Source organism: Epinephelus moara, chromosome 12 (assembly GCF_006386435.1).
Source record: "Epinephelus moara isolate mb chromosome 12, YSFRI_EMoa_1.0, whole genome shotgun sequence".
NCBI classification, from domain to species: domain Eukaryota; kingdom Metazoa; phylum Chordata; class Actinopteri; order Perciformes; family Serranidae; genus Epinephelus; species Epinephelus moara.
The window spans coordinates 33,065,307-33,088,468 of NC_065517.1; the positions used below are offsets into that span (position 1 = coordinate 33,065,307).

The 23,162-nt window shown below is 40.8% G+C and overlaps 1 protein-coding gene across 2 annotated transcripts in view; it reads right to left on the reverse strand.

Annotated features, from left to right (window-relative positions):
* The window catches only part of LOC126398523 (A-kinase anchor protein 7-like), a 93,641-nt gene that overhangs the window by 15,101 nt on the left and 55,378 nt on the right, over nucleotides 1–23,162 (reverse strand). Inside the window, exon 10 of one of the 2 annotated variants that reach the window (XM_050057932.1) lies at nucleotides 3,606–3,635. The exons of the other annotated variant lie outside the window; for it this stretch is intronic. Coding sequence (XP_049913889.1) covers nucleotides 3,606–3,635 — 30 coding nt within the window. The remainder of the gene's footprint in view (nucleotides 1–3,605; nucleotides 3,636–23,162) is intronic. 2 annotated transcript variants of the gene reach the window in all.

Sequence of the window (23,162 nt, forward strand, 5' to 3'; positions counted from 1 at the left end):
GAAACCAGCCAGCATATGAACACTGCGTCACTCATCCTGTTATGTTCACCATGTGCTCCCATCAGCTCCACTCTCTTATTCTTCTGCTAAATCGATTTTAAACCTAACAGGCTTTTCTGTTATTGTACACAAAACTCATGGTTTATTGAGTTGTGCTGTAGCAAGAAGCCCTGCTGCTGTTGTACTGACATGCTATTTGATTACCTGCGGCCTGCCTGTCAGCTTGAGTGACTCAAACCTATGACCGCTGTTTGATGAGGGATTTCTGCCCTCAGGACTGCAGCAGACTGAGTTTACTTTAAATCCGCCTCTCTCAGTAAACCAAACACACGAGTATGTTGAACTGATAGGATGTTGGCCATTTCTAATCAAGCTGAGTCAACTAAGACTGGGGATCATTTCAGAGTAATTAACATTATTTACTCCCGGTATTAACATGTGTCTGGGTACATTATCTGAATAATGACATCCAATCCACAGCCTGTGCATTTACACTTAGAGTTAAGTAGTACTCGTGTTATCATGATTCTGTCCACATCGTGATTGGATGTCAATATGCACATTATTTAGAGGCTTGTGGACAGCAAACATGGTGTGTGCCAGATGAAAGGAAGCAATATATACACTTGCTAGCTGCTGCTTCTACTTGTGGCGTTTGCCAGCTATCTTGAGCTAGCAGGAAGAGGCAGAGTTAAGTGACATTTCAAAATGCTGGACAGGCTGTACAGATTGTATCTACACCTGGCTGAGATCCAAACATAATGCCAGCCTGTCCACCTCCAGATGTGTTCTAGCTGATTTGATCCCATTTGATCTCACTGTGTTCTGTGTACATGTACACCAGCATTAACGTGTGTTTTTCCTTATCAAGACAGGATACCCAGATGCAGACTGCATGTTAAAGGGATAGTTTGGATCTTTTGAAATGGGGTTGTATGAGATACTTATCCATTGTCAGTATATAATACACAGTGGATGTCGGTCAGCACGACCCCAGTTTGGAGAAGCAGACAGACATACTGACACAGACCATCAGACAAAGATTTCTGACGGGGAACTGAAGCTGTTGGAACATCTCTTCAAAGCCAGATTCCATTGAGAAAAACAATAATTTTACCTCGCTGAACACGGGAGCTGTTGGTCTACGGCTGCCTGGATCCCTTACTTTGTTCGTGTTGTTGTGGGACTTTGGTGTTTAGTTTGGATCCTTTAAAGTCACACAATGACACAAATAAACTAACTGATCGAGGCAGCAGTAGACAATTAGCTCCCGTGTTCAGCAAGGGAAAAATTATTGTTTTTATTTTCTCAATGGAGTGTGGTAGCTTTGGCGAAGGCATGGATGGGGAGCTTAAGTCGTTGATAGCTTTCCCATCTGAACAGGCTGTCTGCGTCAAGGTAAAGCATTAATAAATATGCACAATATTTTAGGTGAAACCTTTTTGAAGTAGCTAAAATACGTTTTGTTGCTGACCCTTCCACAGCAGTACATTGCTCAGCTATGGTGGCAGTACTACTCCCTGCTTCTCCTAACTTGGGGTATTCTGTAGGTAATACACTGACTATAGTATCTCATATAAACCTACTTACAAAAAAATCTGAACTGTCCCTTTAATGCCAGCTGTAAATGGGGTCTGTGTTTGTGATTAGCTCCTGGTCAGTGTAACAGACATCTGGTGATCACACAGAACAGTACTCTTTTATCAAGGGAGACAAATCTGCTTTTTTGAGTGGGTGGCAATTTTGCGGTCCATTGTAGGAAATATTTATTTAACACAAACATCAAGATGTCTGCTGGTTTAATTCTGGTGTAGAGTCTCCTTGTTCCATCTCTGAACGCTGTCGAGATATAAACAAACTGTACTGAACGCAGGTTTGATTATTTATACAGTATCAACAAATAGTCTGCGGCTTTAAATGGTTTTACATTTCCATACGTTACGAAGACTTTCTTGTGACGTCGTTGTAAATTTATCCACCTGACAAACTAAACTGTCTGCGTACAAATGGGACTCCTATAAGGATGAGAACATAACAGTATTAAAACACACTGGAGTCCAACCAACTGTAGACCTCCGCAACTGAGAAATGAAGCCAACACAGTAGTGCCAAAAACTGCAATTCTTTGAATGGCCACTTGAAGCTGGCTCAAAAAGTGAGTCAATCCCCATAGACATCTATATTAAAATCCCCAACTTCATAGCAGAAATAAACATGTAGACAGCCTGGTACAAAAACACGTTTGGTCTCTATAGCTAATTTTTACATTGATGACAACTATTAAAGGCTTAAAGTTATGAATAATTGGGGGAGTGGCTGCTTAGAGTGACAGGTGGGTGCCATCCACTGAGAAATAGCTACCACATCAACAATGTTGGTTAGCTAATGTAACCATGGTGTAACCGGAGATTCACAGAATATAGGCGTAGCTGTAGCTGTCGCTATTTCAGTGAGTTTCCAGCTCATTAAAGTTTTCCTGGTAAGTATTTTGTTTTTATGGTTTAAAGCCTGTTTTTCACTAGTGAAAATTAGCATTAGCATTATCACAGTTAACCAATAGTCTCTAAATGTACTGTGCTAACCAAGCTAGCAGCTAGCGTTAGGGTTAGCTCCACTCTCTTGTCCAAATGTGGCCACCACTGGCTTCAAAAATCCAATATGGCGACAGTGAAAATGCCAAACTCGAGGTTTCAAAATGAGAGTTCACAAACCAATGGGTGACCTCATGGTGGCAACGTATTTTATTGATAGAGTTTATGAGTCTAAAGGTTGCTAAATTCCTCGTCCCTGTTTGCATGATTTATAGTGTATTAACACCTAACTTACTGTGTGGAGGAGGAAGTTATTACAACATAAGTAGAGGACTGTCTGAAGTAAAATCTTTGTATGCAAAAACTAAAACGTGAAATGCAAATATCAGCATGTTCATGCTGCTGCATTTTGAGCTGTAGACACACACTTATTGATATATTTTGCATTGATCTCTGAAAGAAAATCCTTGTGTTTTTTCTTGCTCAAGGAAGCTACAGGGGTGTGGTGCTTTCCAACACAAGGCCATAAACTCAGACAGCATCGTTAATGGACAGTCTCCTTAATCACTTCCTGCCTGCCTGCCTCCCTAAACTGGACCAGCTCGGTTTCATTTAGGTTAACTGAATTTAAACTGATGAGGGAAGTGAAATGATTATAGATAAGAAATATAATATCAACCGAAAGCAAATGCTGGCAGACACTGTTTCATTGATCAGAAGTGTGATCGTTGATGTCATCATTACATTTTGACCAGAGCTGTTTACAGAATGCTGTTGAGCAACACACCAGATGTGACGGGATTATTCCAATATGGGTAAAAACTGAAGATGATTCATCATAATTTCCGGAAAAAAGATTCCTTCGATTACATAATGCTCCATGTGATCATTTAGATTATCTTTTGTAATCAGTTTAATCCCCGTAATCGAGAGATTGCTGAAAGAAATCAAGTCATTAATCATCCCAGAATTTGATTGTTTGATGATCTGAGCGATTACGTTATGAAATTTCAGCCTGTAATCAGATGTAGATTTATATAAACCTCGACATATGACATGAGGAAGGAAACATACTTGAGCGTTTGGCTTGAAGTGGGTTCAAATCTGCAACACAAACACAAACATCAAATATTAAACACACGCACACACAGATATTTCGCTGTCTCGTGAATTTCATACACTCACAACGCAGCACAGCCATAAAAGCCTCTTTGTCTGTGCACATAAGGGAGATACTTTTTAGTGCTACACCACAGTGATGTTTTTAAGATTAGGTTTGGACCCCTGGGCTACATCAGGACTAAAGTGGATGCACCAATATTCTGAAGAAATATTGTTATCCAAATCCACAGACTATCACACTGCCAAAAGCTGCAAGACTCCGCGGTGTATAAATAGGGTGCAGGTGTACTTTTTTTGGGGCTGAGTGGGTGCGAGACAAAACAGCATAATTTATTACACAAGCCTGTGCACTGGGAAAAATAACTTAATAAAAAGATGGTAAAACATCTTGTTTTTCAATAGAGGCAGCACTTTAAAGAACAAACTGCAGATTTCATGAGAAGACTGACGACATACAGAGAATACAGCACTCAGTCTGTTTACTCTCTCGTATTCAGATCAGTTCATGCTGATGTTACGATCACACAGAAAATATTAACTTGAAATTTTGACCCTACATGAACAGACCTCTGCTCGCCTGTCAGATGTCTGTGGCTTTTAAAACGGGTGTGTGTTTGCGAGAACGAGTTTTTTATCTGCCTGTTCAATCTTGGCCTGACAAAATAAAGGCCTTTATGACGGCAGTAAAGCTGCCCTCTGTACCTACACACACACACACACACACACACACACACACACANTCTGGTGACTCCCATGGGACCTTACTTTGGAAAAAATATATACGATAGACAAATTATAATTTTTTGTTCAACATCCAAGACAACGCCTGACAGAGCACAGAAGCGCAGAAGAAGAAGAAGATATACTTTCTCAATCCCCGAGGGGAAATTCAATTTTTTTTTAATATGTTATCATCTACACACAGGCCCAAAATACACACACATGCACAAAAAGGACCTACACATGCATTAAATGGAGAGATAGCAGAGTGAGGGGGCTGCCTTGGACAGGCACCCCGAGTGGTTGGGGGTTCGGTACCTTGCTCAAGGCCACCCCGCCAGTGCCCAGGAAGTGAATTTGCACCTCTCCATTTAACAGTCTATACTCTATGCTTGTACCATACAGGTATTTGAACCGGCGACCCTCTGGTTCCCAAGCCAGGGCCCTATGGACTGAGCAACTGCCGCCCTAACAGAAACAAGATACTATCTCCAACAAATTGAGATTAATATTTAGTCATTACTCAAATTTTTTTGTAGTGAACAAACAGTAATTACACCGTCACATGATGCCCTGTGGCCCAAAAATACTTTTAAGACGTGTATTGTGAAAGAGACGTCAGTAAATCAGTAAATAAATTTAATTTAACTTCACAACCCCCACAAAATGACTCATTTCACTATCAGAATTTGATCCATTTGGTCTGTTAACATTTGGAAAGTCTAGAAGAGCCACATGATTAAATCATTTTCTCCCCATTCAAGTTAACGGTGTGTTAACCAGAAGTAAACAGCTACGAGGTAAAAACCTACGACAAACTACGACTTTCTGGACTTGCAAATTTCTCTTTTATATCTACAGACATTATATGTGTAACTCATGGCACAATTCAAACGGGGTCAAAAGATCATTCGTCTCTTGCCTTTGACTACCTACACATTCTTTCCGAGGGTCTTCGCCTCTTTATAGACTCCATCCAATACTCCTCTTCCTCTGTATCCTGTGTTGCCAACTCTGCATTTGCACTTTGGTGACGTCAAAACACATTAATGGAGGCATTAAAACTGACTGAAAAGTCTCCAACAAAACATATGCATTACAGCTTTATTGTTTACTCTAATAGTGCATCATATTCTGGCGCCTCCAATCCAGAGAGCGACACCATAACCGTAGAAACTCACTACAACTGAACTCCCGCAGAAAGCAGAATCTCCCCTTCTCCTGCCGGTCCCACTCCTACTGCATGACACAAGAATAGAGACGGGGAGAGAGACTCTGCACTGATGGCTGAAGAGACTGTGATTACTCTGAGCAGCATGTATGGGAATGAGGCCAATATATTTCTATCTTTAACCCTGATTGTCTGAATAAGTCGCTAAATTTGATGCTAGAAATAAAGACGTTAAGAAGATCCGAAAAGTTGCTGAATGTAGCAAGAAAGTCGTCAAGTTGGAAGCATTGGTATCTTCTACTCTTCTCTCCATATTTCATCCCCCTGCCTCTTTCTATCTTTACTTTTCCTAACCTCTCTCTCTACTTTTTTTTTTTTTTGCTGGCAGTGTTGTCATGGCGACAGGGGATAAGAACCAGACAGGCACTTCAACTTTTAACAACACAGGAGGTTGTACTGACTTACATCACTTGTTCTGGCAGGTTTCACTACCTCTTGTGTTTAAGGGTGGGTGCTCTTTGCTCCCATCTGTTTGACTTCTTCTGCTCCCTCAACCTTTTTGTCTCTTTATCTGCATCTGACTTTGCTTCGTCTTCGCCTCGCTCTTCCACGCACATCTTTCCCGAATTTATTGACTGGTGTGTCTCAAGACCTTTATTCAAATATCAGTTTTATGTCTCGCCCTGTGGATCGACATCTCTTTTCCTCTGAGAATTTGTTTCTTTATCAGTGTGTGTTACATCAAACTTGGTCTCTGCCTCTTTCACTTTGGTGTTAATTGAGCCAGACTAAACCTCTCAGCCCATATGGTGAAAAAACCAAGCCAATTAGTAGATTCTGGTTAAACCTATTGGGGAAATGAGATTAGTCCAGGATATTCTGTCCAACAGCAGCAGCAGGCCAGGTTGTGCTTTCATTACTCTCTATACTTTGTAGCCATGCCATGATGCACCATGTCATGGTTCCATTGATGGCAGTGTCAACCTCTTAGATCCAGACTGAAATATCTCAACTAGGGCTGCAACTAATGATACTGTCCTTATTATTCAATCTGCAGTATAGCTCCTTGATTTATTGATAAGCCATTTGGACTTTAAAATGTTAAAAGCAGCAAGAGCCAGGCCCAGAGGATGGTTGCTAATCAAGTTAAATGATAAAAAGACTGGTTTATGACTGGGCTACGTTCAGACAGCAGGCAAAAGTGGCCCAAATCAGATTTTATTTTTGGCTCATATGTGACTCATATCTGTAATTTTTTCCCCATAACATCGTGAACAGCAAAAATCACATGAAACTTAATGTTTTCAATTCTGATTTTTTTTTTCTCAGATGTGATCCTCAATCAGATACAGGCTTGACTGTTTTGTTTTTTTTGCAATGCGGCCTCAGTCTGAACAGTCATATCTGAATTAATGCAACTTTTCCATCACAATTCTGTGCTGGTGAGTCTTGTGTGGTTAAAAGTAGCTCTTGACATCCTAAAATTTTGGATTAAATCTATTTCAGATACACAACACTTTATGATCTCACCACTCCTGGCTCTGACTTTGCATCCACACACACCTCCGTACAGAAGTTGCAGCCACTGCTCCACAAAAAGCCCTAATAAAAATTTGGCTTCCTCTATCCTCATCCTCATTATCATCTGCTCATGAATTAGCTGGTTTTCACTGTAAATTCATTTATAAATGAAACTCTAAACGCTGACTTCAGGGACCTCCATATTTATTTCCGACGACAGGATTCTGTGTGTGACATCTGTTGTTCTTTTGCCCATGTGCCTTAGTTCAGGACTGTGTTCACACTGGAATCTGATATAGGCCACATTTAAAAATAATGTCAACAGCCAAACAAAAAAGTCAGAATACAAATTACCCTGAATTGAGCACTAAGGCATGCAGTGGGAATGCACACCTAATAACATTGGAATCAGTCTCAGCAGTGCTTCCAGTTCAAACTACTGACATTTCTAACTGCTCTTTCTGCTACATGCCAATTAGCAAATGTTAGCATGCTAAACTAAGATTGTAAGTCTGCTGCGCCTAAGTCTAAAGCAGTGGTTCCCAACTGGTTGGTCATGCTCCAAAAGTGGGTCGCAGGTCCTTTCTGAATGGACTGCAAGTGACTTGTAAATATGTGAAGTTTGTAGACGACACACTTATTTTGAAGTACAGTACATTTCTGGAACAGTGCGTTTATTCTAAAGTTGCGTTTCTTGTTACAGAGTGAGTCAATAACAGATACTACAAACAGCTACTTAACAGAGAAGCAAACTAGCTCGACGACATGGCCAAACGCAACCGTGATTCTGAATATATTAAACTCTGTGGACCTTGAACTAAGGAGAAACCTGGACCCCATGATAGGACAAATTGGGAACCACTGATCTAAAGAGCTGCTAGCATGGCTTAGACCTTTCAGCCCTGCCTACATGTAATACAGATATTTTTGTAAACTGTTAGAGTTTTAGGTGCCATTTAAAAAAAACAAAAAACTCAGATTACTGTGTATCTGTGTTGACATATAAAACAGAGTGTTTGGGAAACAATATCATCTTCTCCTCAATTCCTGCATACCCATTGTTGCCTTGTGTAATGAGCATGCACCACATCAACATTGGCAGATTAACTCTCTGGTTCATTTACGTTTTGTTAGCACCGCTTGGTCTAATGACTACTTCATTTAAACTCAGTATTGCTGCACCAATTCACAACTGAATGGAGCCGTCTGCTGCTCCCAGTGTTTGTTGTCAGACTTCAGCATCCATGGTTAAAAGTCCACTTGTAATGATGATTTGGGATCAGGACCGATTGAACCAGCAGATGGTGGGATACTTTCCAGAGTGGGATTGTTGTTGATGAGGAGTGAAAGGAAAACTACTGAATGTCCAGAGCATCACTCACATGTTTGGCTGAGCTCCTTTGTTTTTATATTGAATGGAAATCAGCTGTGATGAGATCTCCTGGAGGTATTTTGAAAAAGGTAACATTAGCCTGTACACTTTACCACCTTTGTGACAAGGTAGATTGCTGAAAACAGCTAATGCAAATGAGCATTTAAGGTTGTTTTTGGGTTACAGTATGGATCATAACAATCTAGACAGAGATATTTTGTAAAACGAAGGTCTTGTGAACAGAATTATTTTTAAAAAAGAAAGGCAAAATATCTATTTTCAAAAATTTCCATATATGTGCAGACAGGGCTTTAATCTATTTTATATTTGAAGACATACTGAGACAATAAGTTGCTTTATCAGTTAGTTAATAATCATCAGCAGCTCTAATTCTATGACACATGAAAAGCTCTTTTACTATCGTTCACAATGCTGAAATGTCAGTGTATCACTGTGAGGATGTTAGCATGCTGACATTAGCATTCAGCTCAAGGCATAGGAGCTGCTTGTATAGCTGTAGAGTTGTTATTTTCTCCTTCCTCTGTGTTCCTCTTTCACAGTGTCACTTCCTCCGTCTTTGCCTCTTATGTCTCTGGGTTCTCTAGTCACTCAGGCTAGGTTTAAAGGTTGTTGGTGTACAGATGCTGTGTTTGGGATTATGACTGTGCTGTCAGCAAACTGCGAGCCTGCACTCTGTCAAGTGACAGCTACTGTGTGTCTGCTTTGTTTTGACTTCATTCCAGGCGTCACCGCTCCACTCTGCTTTACTTGGCACTGCTCTCTTCGCCGGGGCTCTGCTCTGCTGTGATTTATGTTGTGCTATGAAGGAACCTTTTAACACCATTACTTCGAACTCCCTTGCACACTTATTCATCTTGTTTTTCCTCCGTATAACTAATAGAGTCCACTTCCTGGTTGGATCTGAGCTGACATTCTGCTGAAGTCTGCCAAAATTTTTAGCCAGACGCTTTCAATAGTTTGTACTTTCCGTAATGGAAGGAGCACTTTATAATGTGCAGTGCCAGCTTGGGTCTCTGTTGATGCTACCCATACACAAACACTTCACATCTACTTGCATTATCAAAGGGAGTCTTATTAATCCCATTAAAGACCTGAATCAAATTCACTAGATACTGCAGCCTAGCTGATTATGTTTACATCCAGCCGAATAATCTGCTGCTATAACTAATTTCCTCTTCCACTAAGTAAACTGATTTTCTGAAAGCTCTAGCGGCGGCTCAGGCAGAAAATGAATGCAGCATATCTGGTTAGGGGACGAGGATAAAGCATTAGAGGGGGAAATGGGCAGATGAAGAGGAGAAGCTGGAGAAAAGGGGGGCAAAGAGGAGAGGGAAGACTACAGTACAGTATGTGATGTGAGGAAGAGGAGGGTGTATGTGCACAGCATGGAGGTTCAACAAACAAAAATGAGAAGTAAAACGAAAATAAGGAGACGGTGCATTTGAGGACAGAGAAAGGGGGGTTGAGGAGGTGAAATGAGGACGAACAGACCTGGGAAAAGAAGTAAAAGACAAGGACAGAGGGTGATGCAGAGGCTGGAGCTGGGTGGTGAGGTGGGGGTAAAGAGTACTGATGGTGGAGCGGTTTCCTGAGGAAATACCAGAGACTCTCTCAGACACAAGATACAGACTGCAGCCCAGTTCAACTCATTGATATTCACACGGTTATTCACACTATCCCTCATATTCAGGTTACGAACTTGCCAAGGCTAAACTGTTTATGGATTATTATGGGGCTGGGGGACATGAGGAAAATCAAATATCACAGTATTTTAGACAAAATACCTCGACCTGACTATTGGGCTCTCACAAAATGTTTACACAATGAGATTTTAGATAGATAATCATCAGTGATGTGGATATAATGGCACAGGCAAATAACAGTCTGAAAAGTTCAGAAAATGACATCACTTTACTGTAATGGAGCCTTTAAAACCAGGAAAAAGACACTATCCAGTAGGGGTGGGTCAGTTTCCAGCTTTGCCTGTCCTGTCCGAAGTACAACCTTAATCCAGTTTGATTTTATGCGAACCAGCAGCACTATCATTTGGTATTATGACGAGTTCTGGCAAATGAAACAGTAGCATACATCAGCAACCTGGTGACAGCATCACAGCGCTAAATACAACTTGTACTGCATTCATAAGAAGCCATGTGACAACAGAATTAATATGATATTATGTTTATAAACAGACTAACGGAGCCACTAGCGTCTGACAGGCTGTGTGCGATTTCCTGCCGAGCCCGGCTGAGAGTGGCCCAAGCTGTGTTTGTTTACTCGAAAGTTCATGTGTTTTTTGGGGTGACGAGAGGAGACATGGTGGAGTCTCTCAAGAAAACTGCAGCAATATGACAACATTTTGGATTTGAAGCCAATAAAAGAGGTGTCTCAGCTGGCTGCAAGGGCCGTCTTGAGCTGAAGAAGTAAGAACAATAAGCCTAAAGTGCAGAGGCTGTGAGGCTGATGAATGCTTTGGCTTAAAGTCTGTCCTCTGCACTTTATACTGCTGGACCTAGGTAACGAATTTTGTTTCCTCATGTTTTCAACATGTTTGAATGACAATAAACTGAACCTTGATCGTTAAACTTTCGTCGGACACCGTGTTTCTACTTTGAAAGCGCCGCAATGGACGAGGAACGGCTAATTCATGAAGTTGAAATGAGGAATTATCTAAATGATACCTCCTTATTTCTCTGCCAAAAAACCCCACAACATAATGTGTCAGCTGGCTGGAGGGAAATCACCAAAATGCTTAAAGTTTCTGATAAGGTAAATGACCATCGCTAATACCAAGCTATGCTACTTGCTGTTGGAGACCCTGCCGCCATGTTGAGAACATTCATGTTAAAATGAAGCAGCACCCACCAGATGGAGCAAACTTTCTTCTTTGACAGCTAAACAGTACACTAAATATGTTTCTGGAAACATTTGAGGCATGAAAAGGGCAATGCAGTAACAGAATCTTGATTCATATGATCATTGCTACCTCGTCTGACAATTTTACCACAGTTCATGAGCAGTGGTTTTCCCTCTGCGGTGGTAGATTCTAGCAAATGCCATAAGAAGCACTAAGAGGATTAGGATGAACATGGTTTTTTCACGAACTATCTATCTCATATGTAGATGTGACAGTTTCAGTAAATGTTGCCTTTATAAAAGTTACCCACTGTAGCTTTAAATGCAAACACAAATGCACCTAAATGCTGAACAACATCAGGATATTGCAGTGCTTAAAAGTACACTTAATGGAGATTAATCCACTTAATTAGACATTTGGCTGGAGGTTAAATGTCAGATCAATAAACCTGAGCTGTGATCCTTCATCTGGAGAGCTTGATGGACCTAAACAGTCCTCGTCAAATGGCCTTTGAGCTCAGGAGTAAAATTCTGCAGTTCTGTAATCGACTCATCTATTTTACAACATTCACTAAAATGTGGCCTAATGAGCCGGCATTTCTCTGAATTTGACAGCAGAGGAAAATAATTACATTTCTGACAATGTCTCCCTTGTGGTGCAACAATAGGATGCAGGGTGCCGGTGCCCAGAGGAGTGTGAGTCAGTTCCTCTCCACCAGCGCCCTGATCGACAATTTCACGGCCGATAAATTCCTCCATTGAGACGGCGAACACCATCAAAGCTCTATTTTCGCACTTGTGCTATTTCACACCCAGCCTCAGGCCCTCCTCAAGTCTTCATCATCCTCATCATACCACTCTGAAGGCACTGAAGGTGATGTGCTAGCTGATAGTGTCCCTTCATATTATACTGACAGAGAAACAAAGGAGTGATTGGATTTGGCAGCGATGAAAATTTCAGCTAATTTTGTCTTTCTGATCTGAGCATGATAAATCACATGAAACAAACATCATCATCTCAGGATAAAGACATGGCGACATGCCAGCTGAGAAGAATAAGACTCTACAGATGGAAAAAAAAAGATAACCATGTGTCTGTGATTTGTGAAAAGCAATTTCAGAGAAAGCATACACACTAGTGCAGATTATACTGACCATCTCATTACAATGCAGTGTTCTACTGGGAAATCTTTGGTCCTGGTATTCATGTGGACGCCACTTGAAGCACTTCACTCATCCAAACACTGTTGCATCCACATGAATACCAGGAACCAAAAGTTTCCCAGCAGAACATTGCATTGTGACAATATGATCAATGTTAATCACCTCACCCGCCAGAGGTCTTAATGTTTTGGCTGATCGGTTTAGCATACAGAGTAAGTCTCTAGTGTTCAATGCAAAGAAATCCTTATAGATGTATAAGGTGGAAAGTCACAAAAGTTATCACAATTAATCCTGAGAATAACATGAATGTGTGAACCAAACTACATGGCAATTTATCCAAAATATTTTAAGAAAAAACAAAAATGTCATCCTCATACACTGTAGAATCTCAAAAGTTGATCTTACTTAAAAATTAAGTAACTTTAACTTTAGACTTTAACTTTAAGTTTTAAGTTATGTTAAAGCAGCTGTGCGGAACTTTTTACCATTAATAAAACTGTCCCTAGTTCGGATTTAAGAAACAGGCTAAATGACATGTAGTAGGGAGTAGTGAATCATTTCGGACACATTGCACACTCTTGTACAGTAGGTGGTGGTGGTTTGCGATCCGCCAATAAATGAGAGAAGAAGAAGAGCCATGTTTACAGAGAGTGTTCTTCGAGTAAGCGGTACGCAACGGGCATTGCTGAACACATAACAGTTTTACCAGATGTATCTATAAGGACTTGGTTGTACTTTCGATGTCATGGCGGATAAAGAAGGAGCACCATCTAAAAGAAAAAGAACAGAAGAACAGAAGAAGGCTAAACGGGACAGTGATAGGGCTCGAGCCCAAACGCGTGTAAACCTCGGTCGGGCATTCACCAAGTGGAGAGAGCTGAGAGATTTGAAAGGTTTTAAAACTGATCCCGAGTTGGCCCTTTTCCTAATCGACAGGTATGTAATTTTTGTTTTTATTTAGAGAATATACCGCAACTTGTTAGACGTTGTTTCACTTCAATATATGACGACATGGAAGTTATAAGCAAGCTAAATGTAACGTTAGCTGATGTGAACGGAAGTTATAAGCAAGCTAAATGTAACGTTAGCTGATGTGAACCACTTTTGTCAAGTAACGTTACAACAAACGCCACAAAATTATCTGTGACTGTGACCATGAACACAAATATACAGCAGGCAGTTCAGAAATTCAGAGCTACACCAGAACATTTATGATTTTCCTCTCGCTCTCCAAAACAAATGCATGCGGTAATTGCCGGTTGCAGTCGAGATTTTACGAATGAAGCCGAATGCCAGCTGCAGTCGGAATTTTATGACACCAGGCTGTGGGTGTCATACCGCTTCGACCAAAGGGGGCGCTATAATGAACGAAAACGTAAAGTGCCGCACAGCTGCTTTAACTTTATATTTATTTTGTTGATTTTTAAATGTATAATCTATATTTACTTCTTTTGTGAAGTTGTTGCAACTAACAAATGACTAACATGGAACTGTTCTTTCCACGTGTTAACAACTTAAGTTATCAAAGTTAGTCTGACTTAACTGAGCTTGTTGTGTTTGTACAGGGAGGCACTACAGGAAAAGTCATGAATGTGTGTGCAACATTTCAAGGCAACCCATCAGAGAAATGTTGAGATATGTCTGGATTTCTGGACCAAAGTGGGCAAAACAACTATTTTTGTCATCGCTGGAGCCATGAAACTAAAATATATATATATATAATAGTTTCAACATTGCTTCTTTAAATTCAAGAGAAAAAGGTGATGCAGGATCTTTTAACATTTGACTCATAGTGTAAGAGTGGATGCAGACACTAAAGCTGTGCAGCTGGACAGATGCGTTGCCTGTGAACGCTGCTCGACCACAGATCAAACAACAGCGCAGCCTTTCTAGTGTAAATGGACAATAAGCTAAAAAACATGCTTTGATTTGACATCTTTTGCTCCTCCAGCCTGCTGTCACACAAAGCAACACAATCTAATGTAGCTAACCTACAAAAGCAAAACAAGGCATGATTTGACTCTATCAGCTCAGCACAGCCCGACTGTGACTAAATGTGATATATTGTGGTTTCAGAGGGTTTTCATCTCTGAATCATTTCAGACAATCAAAGCAACACAAGCAATCACATGCATCTCCCTCTTGGCATCGCCCCAGCGTCCATGTCTCGCCTGAGACAACAAACTGGCTATTTTTATTACTCCAGAACACCAGTTCACCCCAAAATCAAAATACATATTTTATCTCTTCCCTGTAGTGCTATTGATTAATCTGGATTGTTTTGGTGTGAGATGCAGATTGTCAGAGATATCGGCCGTAGAGATGTCTGCCTTCTCTCCAGTATAATGAGACTAGATGACACTCAGCTTGTGGTGCTCAAAGCACCAAAAAACACATTTAAAAAACTCAACAGCAATGTCTCTTTCCAAAAATCATGACCCTGTTGCTCAAGATAATCCACAGACCTTGTTGTGAGCAGAAGGCCTGAGCAATATTTAATTTATCTATGTATAAGTAGAGGGACAGACTGGGATTCTGTCACTGTTAAGAATGTGTTATGTTCAGCTGCAGTAAAAAGGTCTGTTATGGCAGTTACTGAGTTTTCCATAATGTCCGTGAACGTGTTACTCCCAGCGTTTTTAGACGCTGTGAGGCCTGTCAGTCAATACTGGCACCTGTGACAGTGATCTGTGTGAGATACCACCTGTGATTGTCAGAGGCTAGAGAAGGGAGGGTTGTTGTTATACCTGCTAGTTTGTGTGTGTGGTGTGTAAGCGAAGGAGTGGGAGTTATTGAAGCGGCCGGTAATGCAGAGAACACCTTGTAAAGCAGACAGGTTTGTTGTTTTGGCTTTGGCTATGGCCCACTATAGCCTGTGTTACAGTTAGGGAATAAAAAGCCAGCAAAACGGGTGCATGCCTCGTAGCCTCATTGTTAAGGGACGCTACAGTATTATTCAGTTTCTGCAAGATCCTTTACTTTGTTTAGTCTAATAAATGAACAATTTTCAGTCAAAAAATGTCAGGAAATGTTATATTCTTAAATTACTTTACAGAGAAATACAACTGTACACCTTTTGAATTCAAGTTACTCTCTTTCAACGAACTAACATTAGCTTAACTGTCTTGCAAACTAATCACAAAACACACTTCATTCAACCTCGACAGAAACAAAACAAAACCATCTCAGTTAGTCTTGTTAGTCATAGTTGGTCCACTTTTCCAACGATCACTCACTGTGGTTTGGTCAGAATAATCCCTTAATTCACAGAGTCAGATGTGTAAATATGCTGTATTCGCCGTGGTTTCTCTGTCGTAGCTGGTCGACTGTTTACAGTCCTGTAACGTTATCCCTAATTGTCATGTTTGGAAATCCAGCTATTCAACCAACAGAGACTGACCTCTGGTGGCGAATGTTGTGCACTACATACAATGCATCCTCAATACAAAGATTTTCATTCATTCATTTTCCGTAATTGCTTATCCTGTTGAGGGTCGCGGGGGGGCTGGAGCCTATCCCAGCTGACATTGGGTGAGAGGCGGAGTACACCCTGGACAGGTCACCAGACTATCACAGGGCTGACACATAGAGGCAGACAACCATTCACACTCACATTCACACCTACGGGCAATTTAGAGTCACCAATTAACCTGCATGTCTTTGGACTGTGGGAGGAAGCTGGAGCACCTGGAGAAAACCCATGCTGTCATGGGGAGAACATGCAAAATAAATACTCTGGTTTACTGTAATACCGTGATTCCAAGCCTTGTAAGCACTTTGATGTGGGAAGCGAGCTACCGTTAAAGCTCAGCCAAGGAGGATGCTATTATTGTTTATAATTATTGTTATTATATGTTCTTTCTTCTTTATCTTGCATTGTAACGAGCGCGAGCCTCTCACCCATGAGTAGATGCACAATTCCTTCTGTGCAGTGATACAGTCTGTGGGTGTAGTTCAATACATGAAAATAGTTCCTACATGAAACTGCTCACAACAAGGTTTGTGGATTATCTTGAGTAACCAGGTCATGATTTCTGTAAAGAGACGTTTCTGTTAAGTTTTTCAAATATATTTTTTGGTGCTTTGAGCACCACAAGCTGAGTGCCATCTAGTTCCATTATATTGGAGAGAAGGCAGACATCTCTACGGCTGATATCTCCCACACTCACACTGAAACAATCTAGACTGATAAATAGTACGACAGCTAAGAGGAAATACATGTATTTTTGATTTGGGAGTGAACTGCCCCTTGAAATACATAAATGCTGCCTACTGCAGCTTTATAATGCACTGGGAATCTTTACAAAGAGCGCTGGCTGTGTCTGGCCTCATTCTAAAACATCTCTAGCCTGAACAGTGTCCGGCCAAACACAGACACTGGCTGTGATCCAGTCAGACCTCGGCACAATCAAACAGCGGGGAGACGAAGCGTTGAAGAAGTCTCTTATTGATTGGACCCTTAAAAGCAGTCACAGAGCTGTTTCCATTTGTCTTCGCACAACAAACCCTCAGTCCCTCATTCCCCTGGCCAAGCTTCAAGGGCTCAGAGCCATAATTCAAACCCAGCTGTGCCTCCCTTCCTCTGTGTCAGGACCTGACTTGTGGGGGGGGCGTCAGCCAGTATTCAGGTTTGGCTTTTTCTGCTCGGTGACCCAGCTCACTGCGCTCTAGCTGGCTGTCAGACTCACACTTATACAGAGTCACACTTATGCAGACATTTGCAGACTCCTGGGATTTGAGTGCATGAACAAAGAATGTGAATATTTCAGTGTTTTCACATTTCTTAGAAAAAGAGGCTGCATGGCAATGAAGAAAAAATTAAGACAGAGAAGCACCAGAATGAAAGAAGAAATACGGCGGCAAAGACTGAATGGGAGGAAAAAGGATGAATTAAGCAATGCTGCATGCATCTCTTCCCCTCGCTCTGCTCCCTCCTCATCTATTCATCAGCCTCCTCCCTGTTCTCGTCTCATCTTTCCCCCCCTCTTCCTCACATGTGGTCTCTGCTGTCTTCACCAGCACTTTCTGTCTTTGTGCATCGCTCTCCCTATTCTATGTGAGCCTCTACAAACACACATAGCTGTATTTCTAACAATTTTTATTTTATAATACCACAGTTGTGCAAACCTTGACAGCCAAATAGGTGAAAAAAGGAATCCAATCTGATCAAGGTCACTTGTGTTCTGTTGCTACACACCGTTAATGCAGGTGAACAGCTCATACAGTGGCCAACCAGAGGCTGAGCCACCCTTCTTATTCCCGGCAAGCTGTGTCACACTGTGAGGGGTAAAGCTGCCTTTATCTCACTGTTATTAGAAGGGCAAAATACATGGTGATAAGGGCGTGAATAAAGGTTAAGTGCAAAGCAAACCAATGCTATGAAAGGAGCTCCATACGTTCATTTAAAATGATCACAAAGAACAGAGTGGAACACTGTTCATGTCCATTTGCACAAAGCAATAATAAACTGTTTAAAATGTGTTTAGTCAACTGAGAACATACTGACTGAGGAGTGTTTAATAATACAAGAGAGGAGCAGTGAAGAAGAAAAAAGACAAACACAGCATGATTAAATGACTGTTTATGCAGCTTTATGATGTAAGAGAATAATTATAATGTATTGAGTCTGTCTGCTGCTTTATTGGTCTGACTGTTTGCAGAAAATCTTCAAAAGCGCTCAACATGTTTCAATTAAATTTGGTGCAAACTGATTGATTTTGATGCAGATCACATCCATGTGTGGTTATTTATGAAGCACTTCATGTTTTTCCACAGAGATCCTAAACTGTTAAAGGGACAGGGGAAACTGGCTTATTTTTATTACTTAAAGGGACAGTTCACCCCCAATCAAAATCCGCCTAGATTGTTTGGTGTGAGTTGCAGAGTGTTGGAAATATCAGCTGTAGAGATGTCTGCCTTCTCTCCAATATAATGGAACTAGATGACACTCAGCTTGTGGTGCTAAAAGCGCCAAAGATAGCCACATCTAAAAACTCAACAGCAATGTCTCTTTCCAGAAATTATGACCTGGTTACTCAAGATAATCCACAGACATTGGTGTGAGCAGTTTCATGTAGGGACTATGTTCCCTCTACCAAACTACACCCACCACCACGCAGAAGGAAGCGTACATCTACTCATGGACGATAGGTTCATGCTTGTGACAGCGTAAGACCTCGAATTGCTGCTTTTATGTGCTTCATATAATTTTCAGTTGAATATCTTTAAATCTCTGGCCTGCCTGTTGGACAAGAAAAGATATGTGAAGACATCACCTTGCAATTTAACAACTATTTTAGGAATGATTTATAGACTAGGATTAATCGATAATGAAAGTAATCACTAGGTGCAAACCAACATGAGAAGCACAACACCTTGGCACAGCACACTTCCTTCCACACTACCACCTACTCAGTGTTCCAAAAAACACCTTCCCAAATACCAATCCCACAACTGCCATCTTCAACTAGTTTGTTGTATACCTGAGAAATAAATAATACATTTGATATCCCGTACTGTTTACCTTTATCTGTCCTGTAACTGTTACAGTAAATTGCAATATTCTTGTACACATTCTGCAACTGCAACCAAATATAAACGACAAAATCTCATGGCATTTCACCAATTAGAGGCACTACAGCAAAGTGAAGAATTCGAAGGGCTACAACTCTGTGATAACGAGTCGTACCCACTTAAAATTTTCCACAATTTATCCTCACATAAAGCGCCAATACATGGGATCCCAAACTTTTCTACACCTAGGCCCCCAAATAGCATTAGCTCATGGCTGAGGCCTCCTATCTGCAAAAACAAACTAAGCTTGAGCTGAGCTTGTTAAGCTTTGGTCTGCTCGTCAGATCTTTTTTTTCAAAAACGTGTCCATTTTTGTGAGTTAGCTCTAGTTAGCTAGATGCTAGCAAGCAAGCTAGCTAAAATTCAGGAGCAGAGCAGTTTTGTGGTAGGCAAAGACCATTACCAGTTTAATTTCTGTACTTTTTTTAGCATTTCCCCATATCTTCCCTCGATTTTGCTGAGGCTCTTATTGCTCTAATAATCCCAGAGAAAATTTATTCTCCTCAATAGTTTTTCAGTTTGAGTTTAGCAGTTTATGTGGTGTTAATGGAGACAATTACAAATGGATAGGGTAAATATTCACAATATTATACTTTTGTAATAAAAGATAAACAGTCTTTTCTGAGCTGGACAATAAACAATATGGTTGTCTGTATTTCTTAAAATATAGGTCAAATGTTTTCAAAATAAGAAATTAATCCTGGGGGGCATTTATATACGTGTGCGTACAGATCAAGTCCTTGCATGTGACAGGTAGTGTGCGTGGGAATGTTTTTCACCTGCAGTGTCTGCTAACACTACTGTGTGACACCTTGTCACATTGGTCATGGTTGAATTCCCACAGACACACTGCACACACACAAACAAACACACACGTGTCTTGCTGTGCTCACGAGGGCGACTGTCACCGCATCACAGGAGGAGCAGCTGACCTCCACCAAACACTCCCCTTCTTTGTCTGCCTCCCTCTCCTCTTCTGTCTTTGTCTCAGTATCACCATTTCTCTTAAAGCCCATTCCCTCCTTTCCCCCTCATTAGTCTTCATTCCCTGCATCACGCTTTCCCCCCCTGCTCCCTCCGTCTCTCCACTCAGAAGTAGGGCACAGTGGCTCAACTGTTTATAGCAATGCAGCTGCAAGCAGCGAGACAGAGGAGAGAGGAGAGGGACACATGGGGGGAAACGCAGGAGAAAGGAAGGGCTACAGAGAGGAACAGGAACAGAGTGCAAACAGTAATATACAGCCCAGTTTAATATTTCTGTCTTTACCAGTTCAGTGCTTCAAAAGAGCAAACAGGCGCCCACACATGCACACCACCTATTTTCAGAATCGCCATTACAGCCTGTGTCAAAGTCTGCGTTTATGACAGGACGATCAGCACAATCAACATTTTATTTACAGCACCTGAACACAAACTGTACAGGCAACAAATCACTGGATCACTTTATTACTCTGCTTCAGTGTTTAATCATTAATCCAACCAACAGGTAGCAGCACTGATAATATGAAGACGCTGTACTTTCTACCTTTAATTTACAGGCAAGTGATTGAAATAAAGTGTATTTAGTTTGTTTGATTAAAGAGAAAATAGCTTCCTGGCGGGACTGATTTTTTTATTGGTTTAAGGATCTTAATAAGATCAATTTCTTGCGCTAGAATGAAAACTGGGACACACAACTAATCCAATTTACACTACAAGGGAAACTCGGCATTCTAGCTCAATCGACCAGAGCCTTCCCTTTCACCAAAGCTGGTCTATACCACAGTCTTTAAGGGTAACTAGTATTTTTCAGCCTGGACCCTATTTTCCCATGTTGTGTCTAAGTGACTGATGGGAACAACAATTTAAAAAATTGGTCCAGTATTGAGTGAGAGGGCTGCAACAAGCAGCCAGCAGCCACAAAACAGGCTGAAATGTGACTACTGGGGGAATGTTCGCACCATCAATCTATGTCCACTGAAAGTGTTTGTTTTTGCCACTGACAGGCTCGGGTTGTTATTCTAAGTGTCAACGTTATGGAAAGGATCCCTACAGAGACAGACCTTTTAGTTAAAGAGTAATGCTGTGTTCCCATGAAGTCATGCAGCATCATTTTAGTAGAAGATAGCAGGATGGTTAAGTCGGTGAGGCTGGCAGAGAAGTCCAGCATTACTGTTCACCGTTGAAATATTTAAAATTTTTGTTGTCCTCTGCAGAGGAATTTACAAGCGGATGTTACGTAGCTCCTTCACACAAGGCATAAACACGGGCCATCTGGACAATCACTAGAATAATTACCATAAAATAACTAGAAAAGCATTCAGAGAGTGCAGACCTCCGCCAAGTAGGTGATATTCCCTCCCCCTCTGCATCAGATTTTGCAGCCTGCATCACAATTAGGTTATTTGCATCACTATCATTATTAGGTTATATATGCCTTCACCATGGAGACACTGTGGTGTATTTATTTCGTTTTTATTTTGTACCAACCCCCATTCAGTCAGATGATAGACTTTATGTATTCATGACGAGCCCAAGTAGACCTACTTGCCACTGCCAATCGGTGGCGCACGTCTGCTCATGGAATGAGTCTATTCTAAAACTCGGTGAATACACAGTGCTATTTAACGCTATTTTATTATTTTATCCACTTTTCTTCAACTGATCACCACCAAAATTTTATCATCTGTTCCTTGTCCTTTTATTCCACCTGAAACCTGAAAATTTCATCAAAATCTGTTCATAACTTTTTGAGTTATTTTGCAGACAAACAAACAGACAAACAGACCAACGCCAGCGAAAACATAACCTCCTTGGCGGAGGTAATAAACACCAGTCTTTGTAACAAATTTGACACCATCGCAAAATATCGTCTTTCATTTTCCGTTGTACCGTTCTGCCATTCTGCCAAACTCTTTGTTTGTTTTTCCCATTCAGAGGTTGTTGTCTATGTGCTGTCTCCCATCTGCCTTATTCCATGTAAACTCATTATAAGATTATTTTTGTTTAACTAGAAACAGACCTGAAATCACCATCACCAAACCCACCAGACTCCATTTAAATAAACAGTAAGTTTAGTGGGTATAGACCCAGCATATTTTCACATCTAACTGGGTGAATGAAGGGTTTATTCAAACCAAACCAGAGTTGGTGATTGTTGGAACAGTGGAAAGATGAAGCAAGACAGCATTTATTTAGAGTTTTATTTTGTTTCTGTTGACTTTGAATGAAGTGTGCTTCATGATAATAAATTACAGTTTATTTAAATGGAGTCTGGTGGGTTTGGTGATAGTGATTTTGGGGCTGTTTCTGGTTAAACAAAAAGAATGTTACTCTTTAACAAAAATGTCTATCTCTGTAGGGATCCTTTACACAACATTGTCACACACTTGTAATAACAATCTGAGCCTGTCAGTGACAAAAACCAACACTTAAATTGGACGTTTATTTTGTTTTATGTGATCCCCCCACCCCCCCCCCCCCCCCACCCAAATTACTGTATGTACCGTCTTCCAGAAATAAATCAATCAATCAATCAAAGAAGTACATTGACACGCGAACATGCCTCGAATGGTTACATGTTCTGTGGCTGCTGGGTGAAGCCCTCTCACTCAATGCTGAACCATTTCTAATAATTGCTGTTCTTACAAGTTGCTTAGACACAGAAACATTGGCACAAAATATGGTCCAGGTCGAAAAATACCAAAGTTACCCTTTAAAATACAGTCAACATGTCAGTTTGATGCTATAATGTAAGATAAGTAGCTAGTAATGAGCATTATTAAGTGCTTAATTGTTTTAACTTACACTTACGATTGCTAATCTTTTTTTCTTACGATAATATAAAAGTAGTAAGTAATAACATAGTAGCACGACCAGTTCTACTCCTACAACATTGTACATTCACCCAAAACCCAAATTAAGCCCCACTTCAGCTGCTCCAAAACAATGAGAGAGAAATCGCTGCTTTAAGCTGCAATCAAACCACAGTCAGTAATTATCCTCTAGAGCTCATTTCATTTCATGTGAGCTGAAGCAGAGCACCATCTCTATCATCTCCTGGAAAATACATCTGACTTTACTTTGGTCGTTTATTTATCCGTTTTAATTATCCTTTAGCCGAGCTCTCATG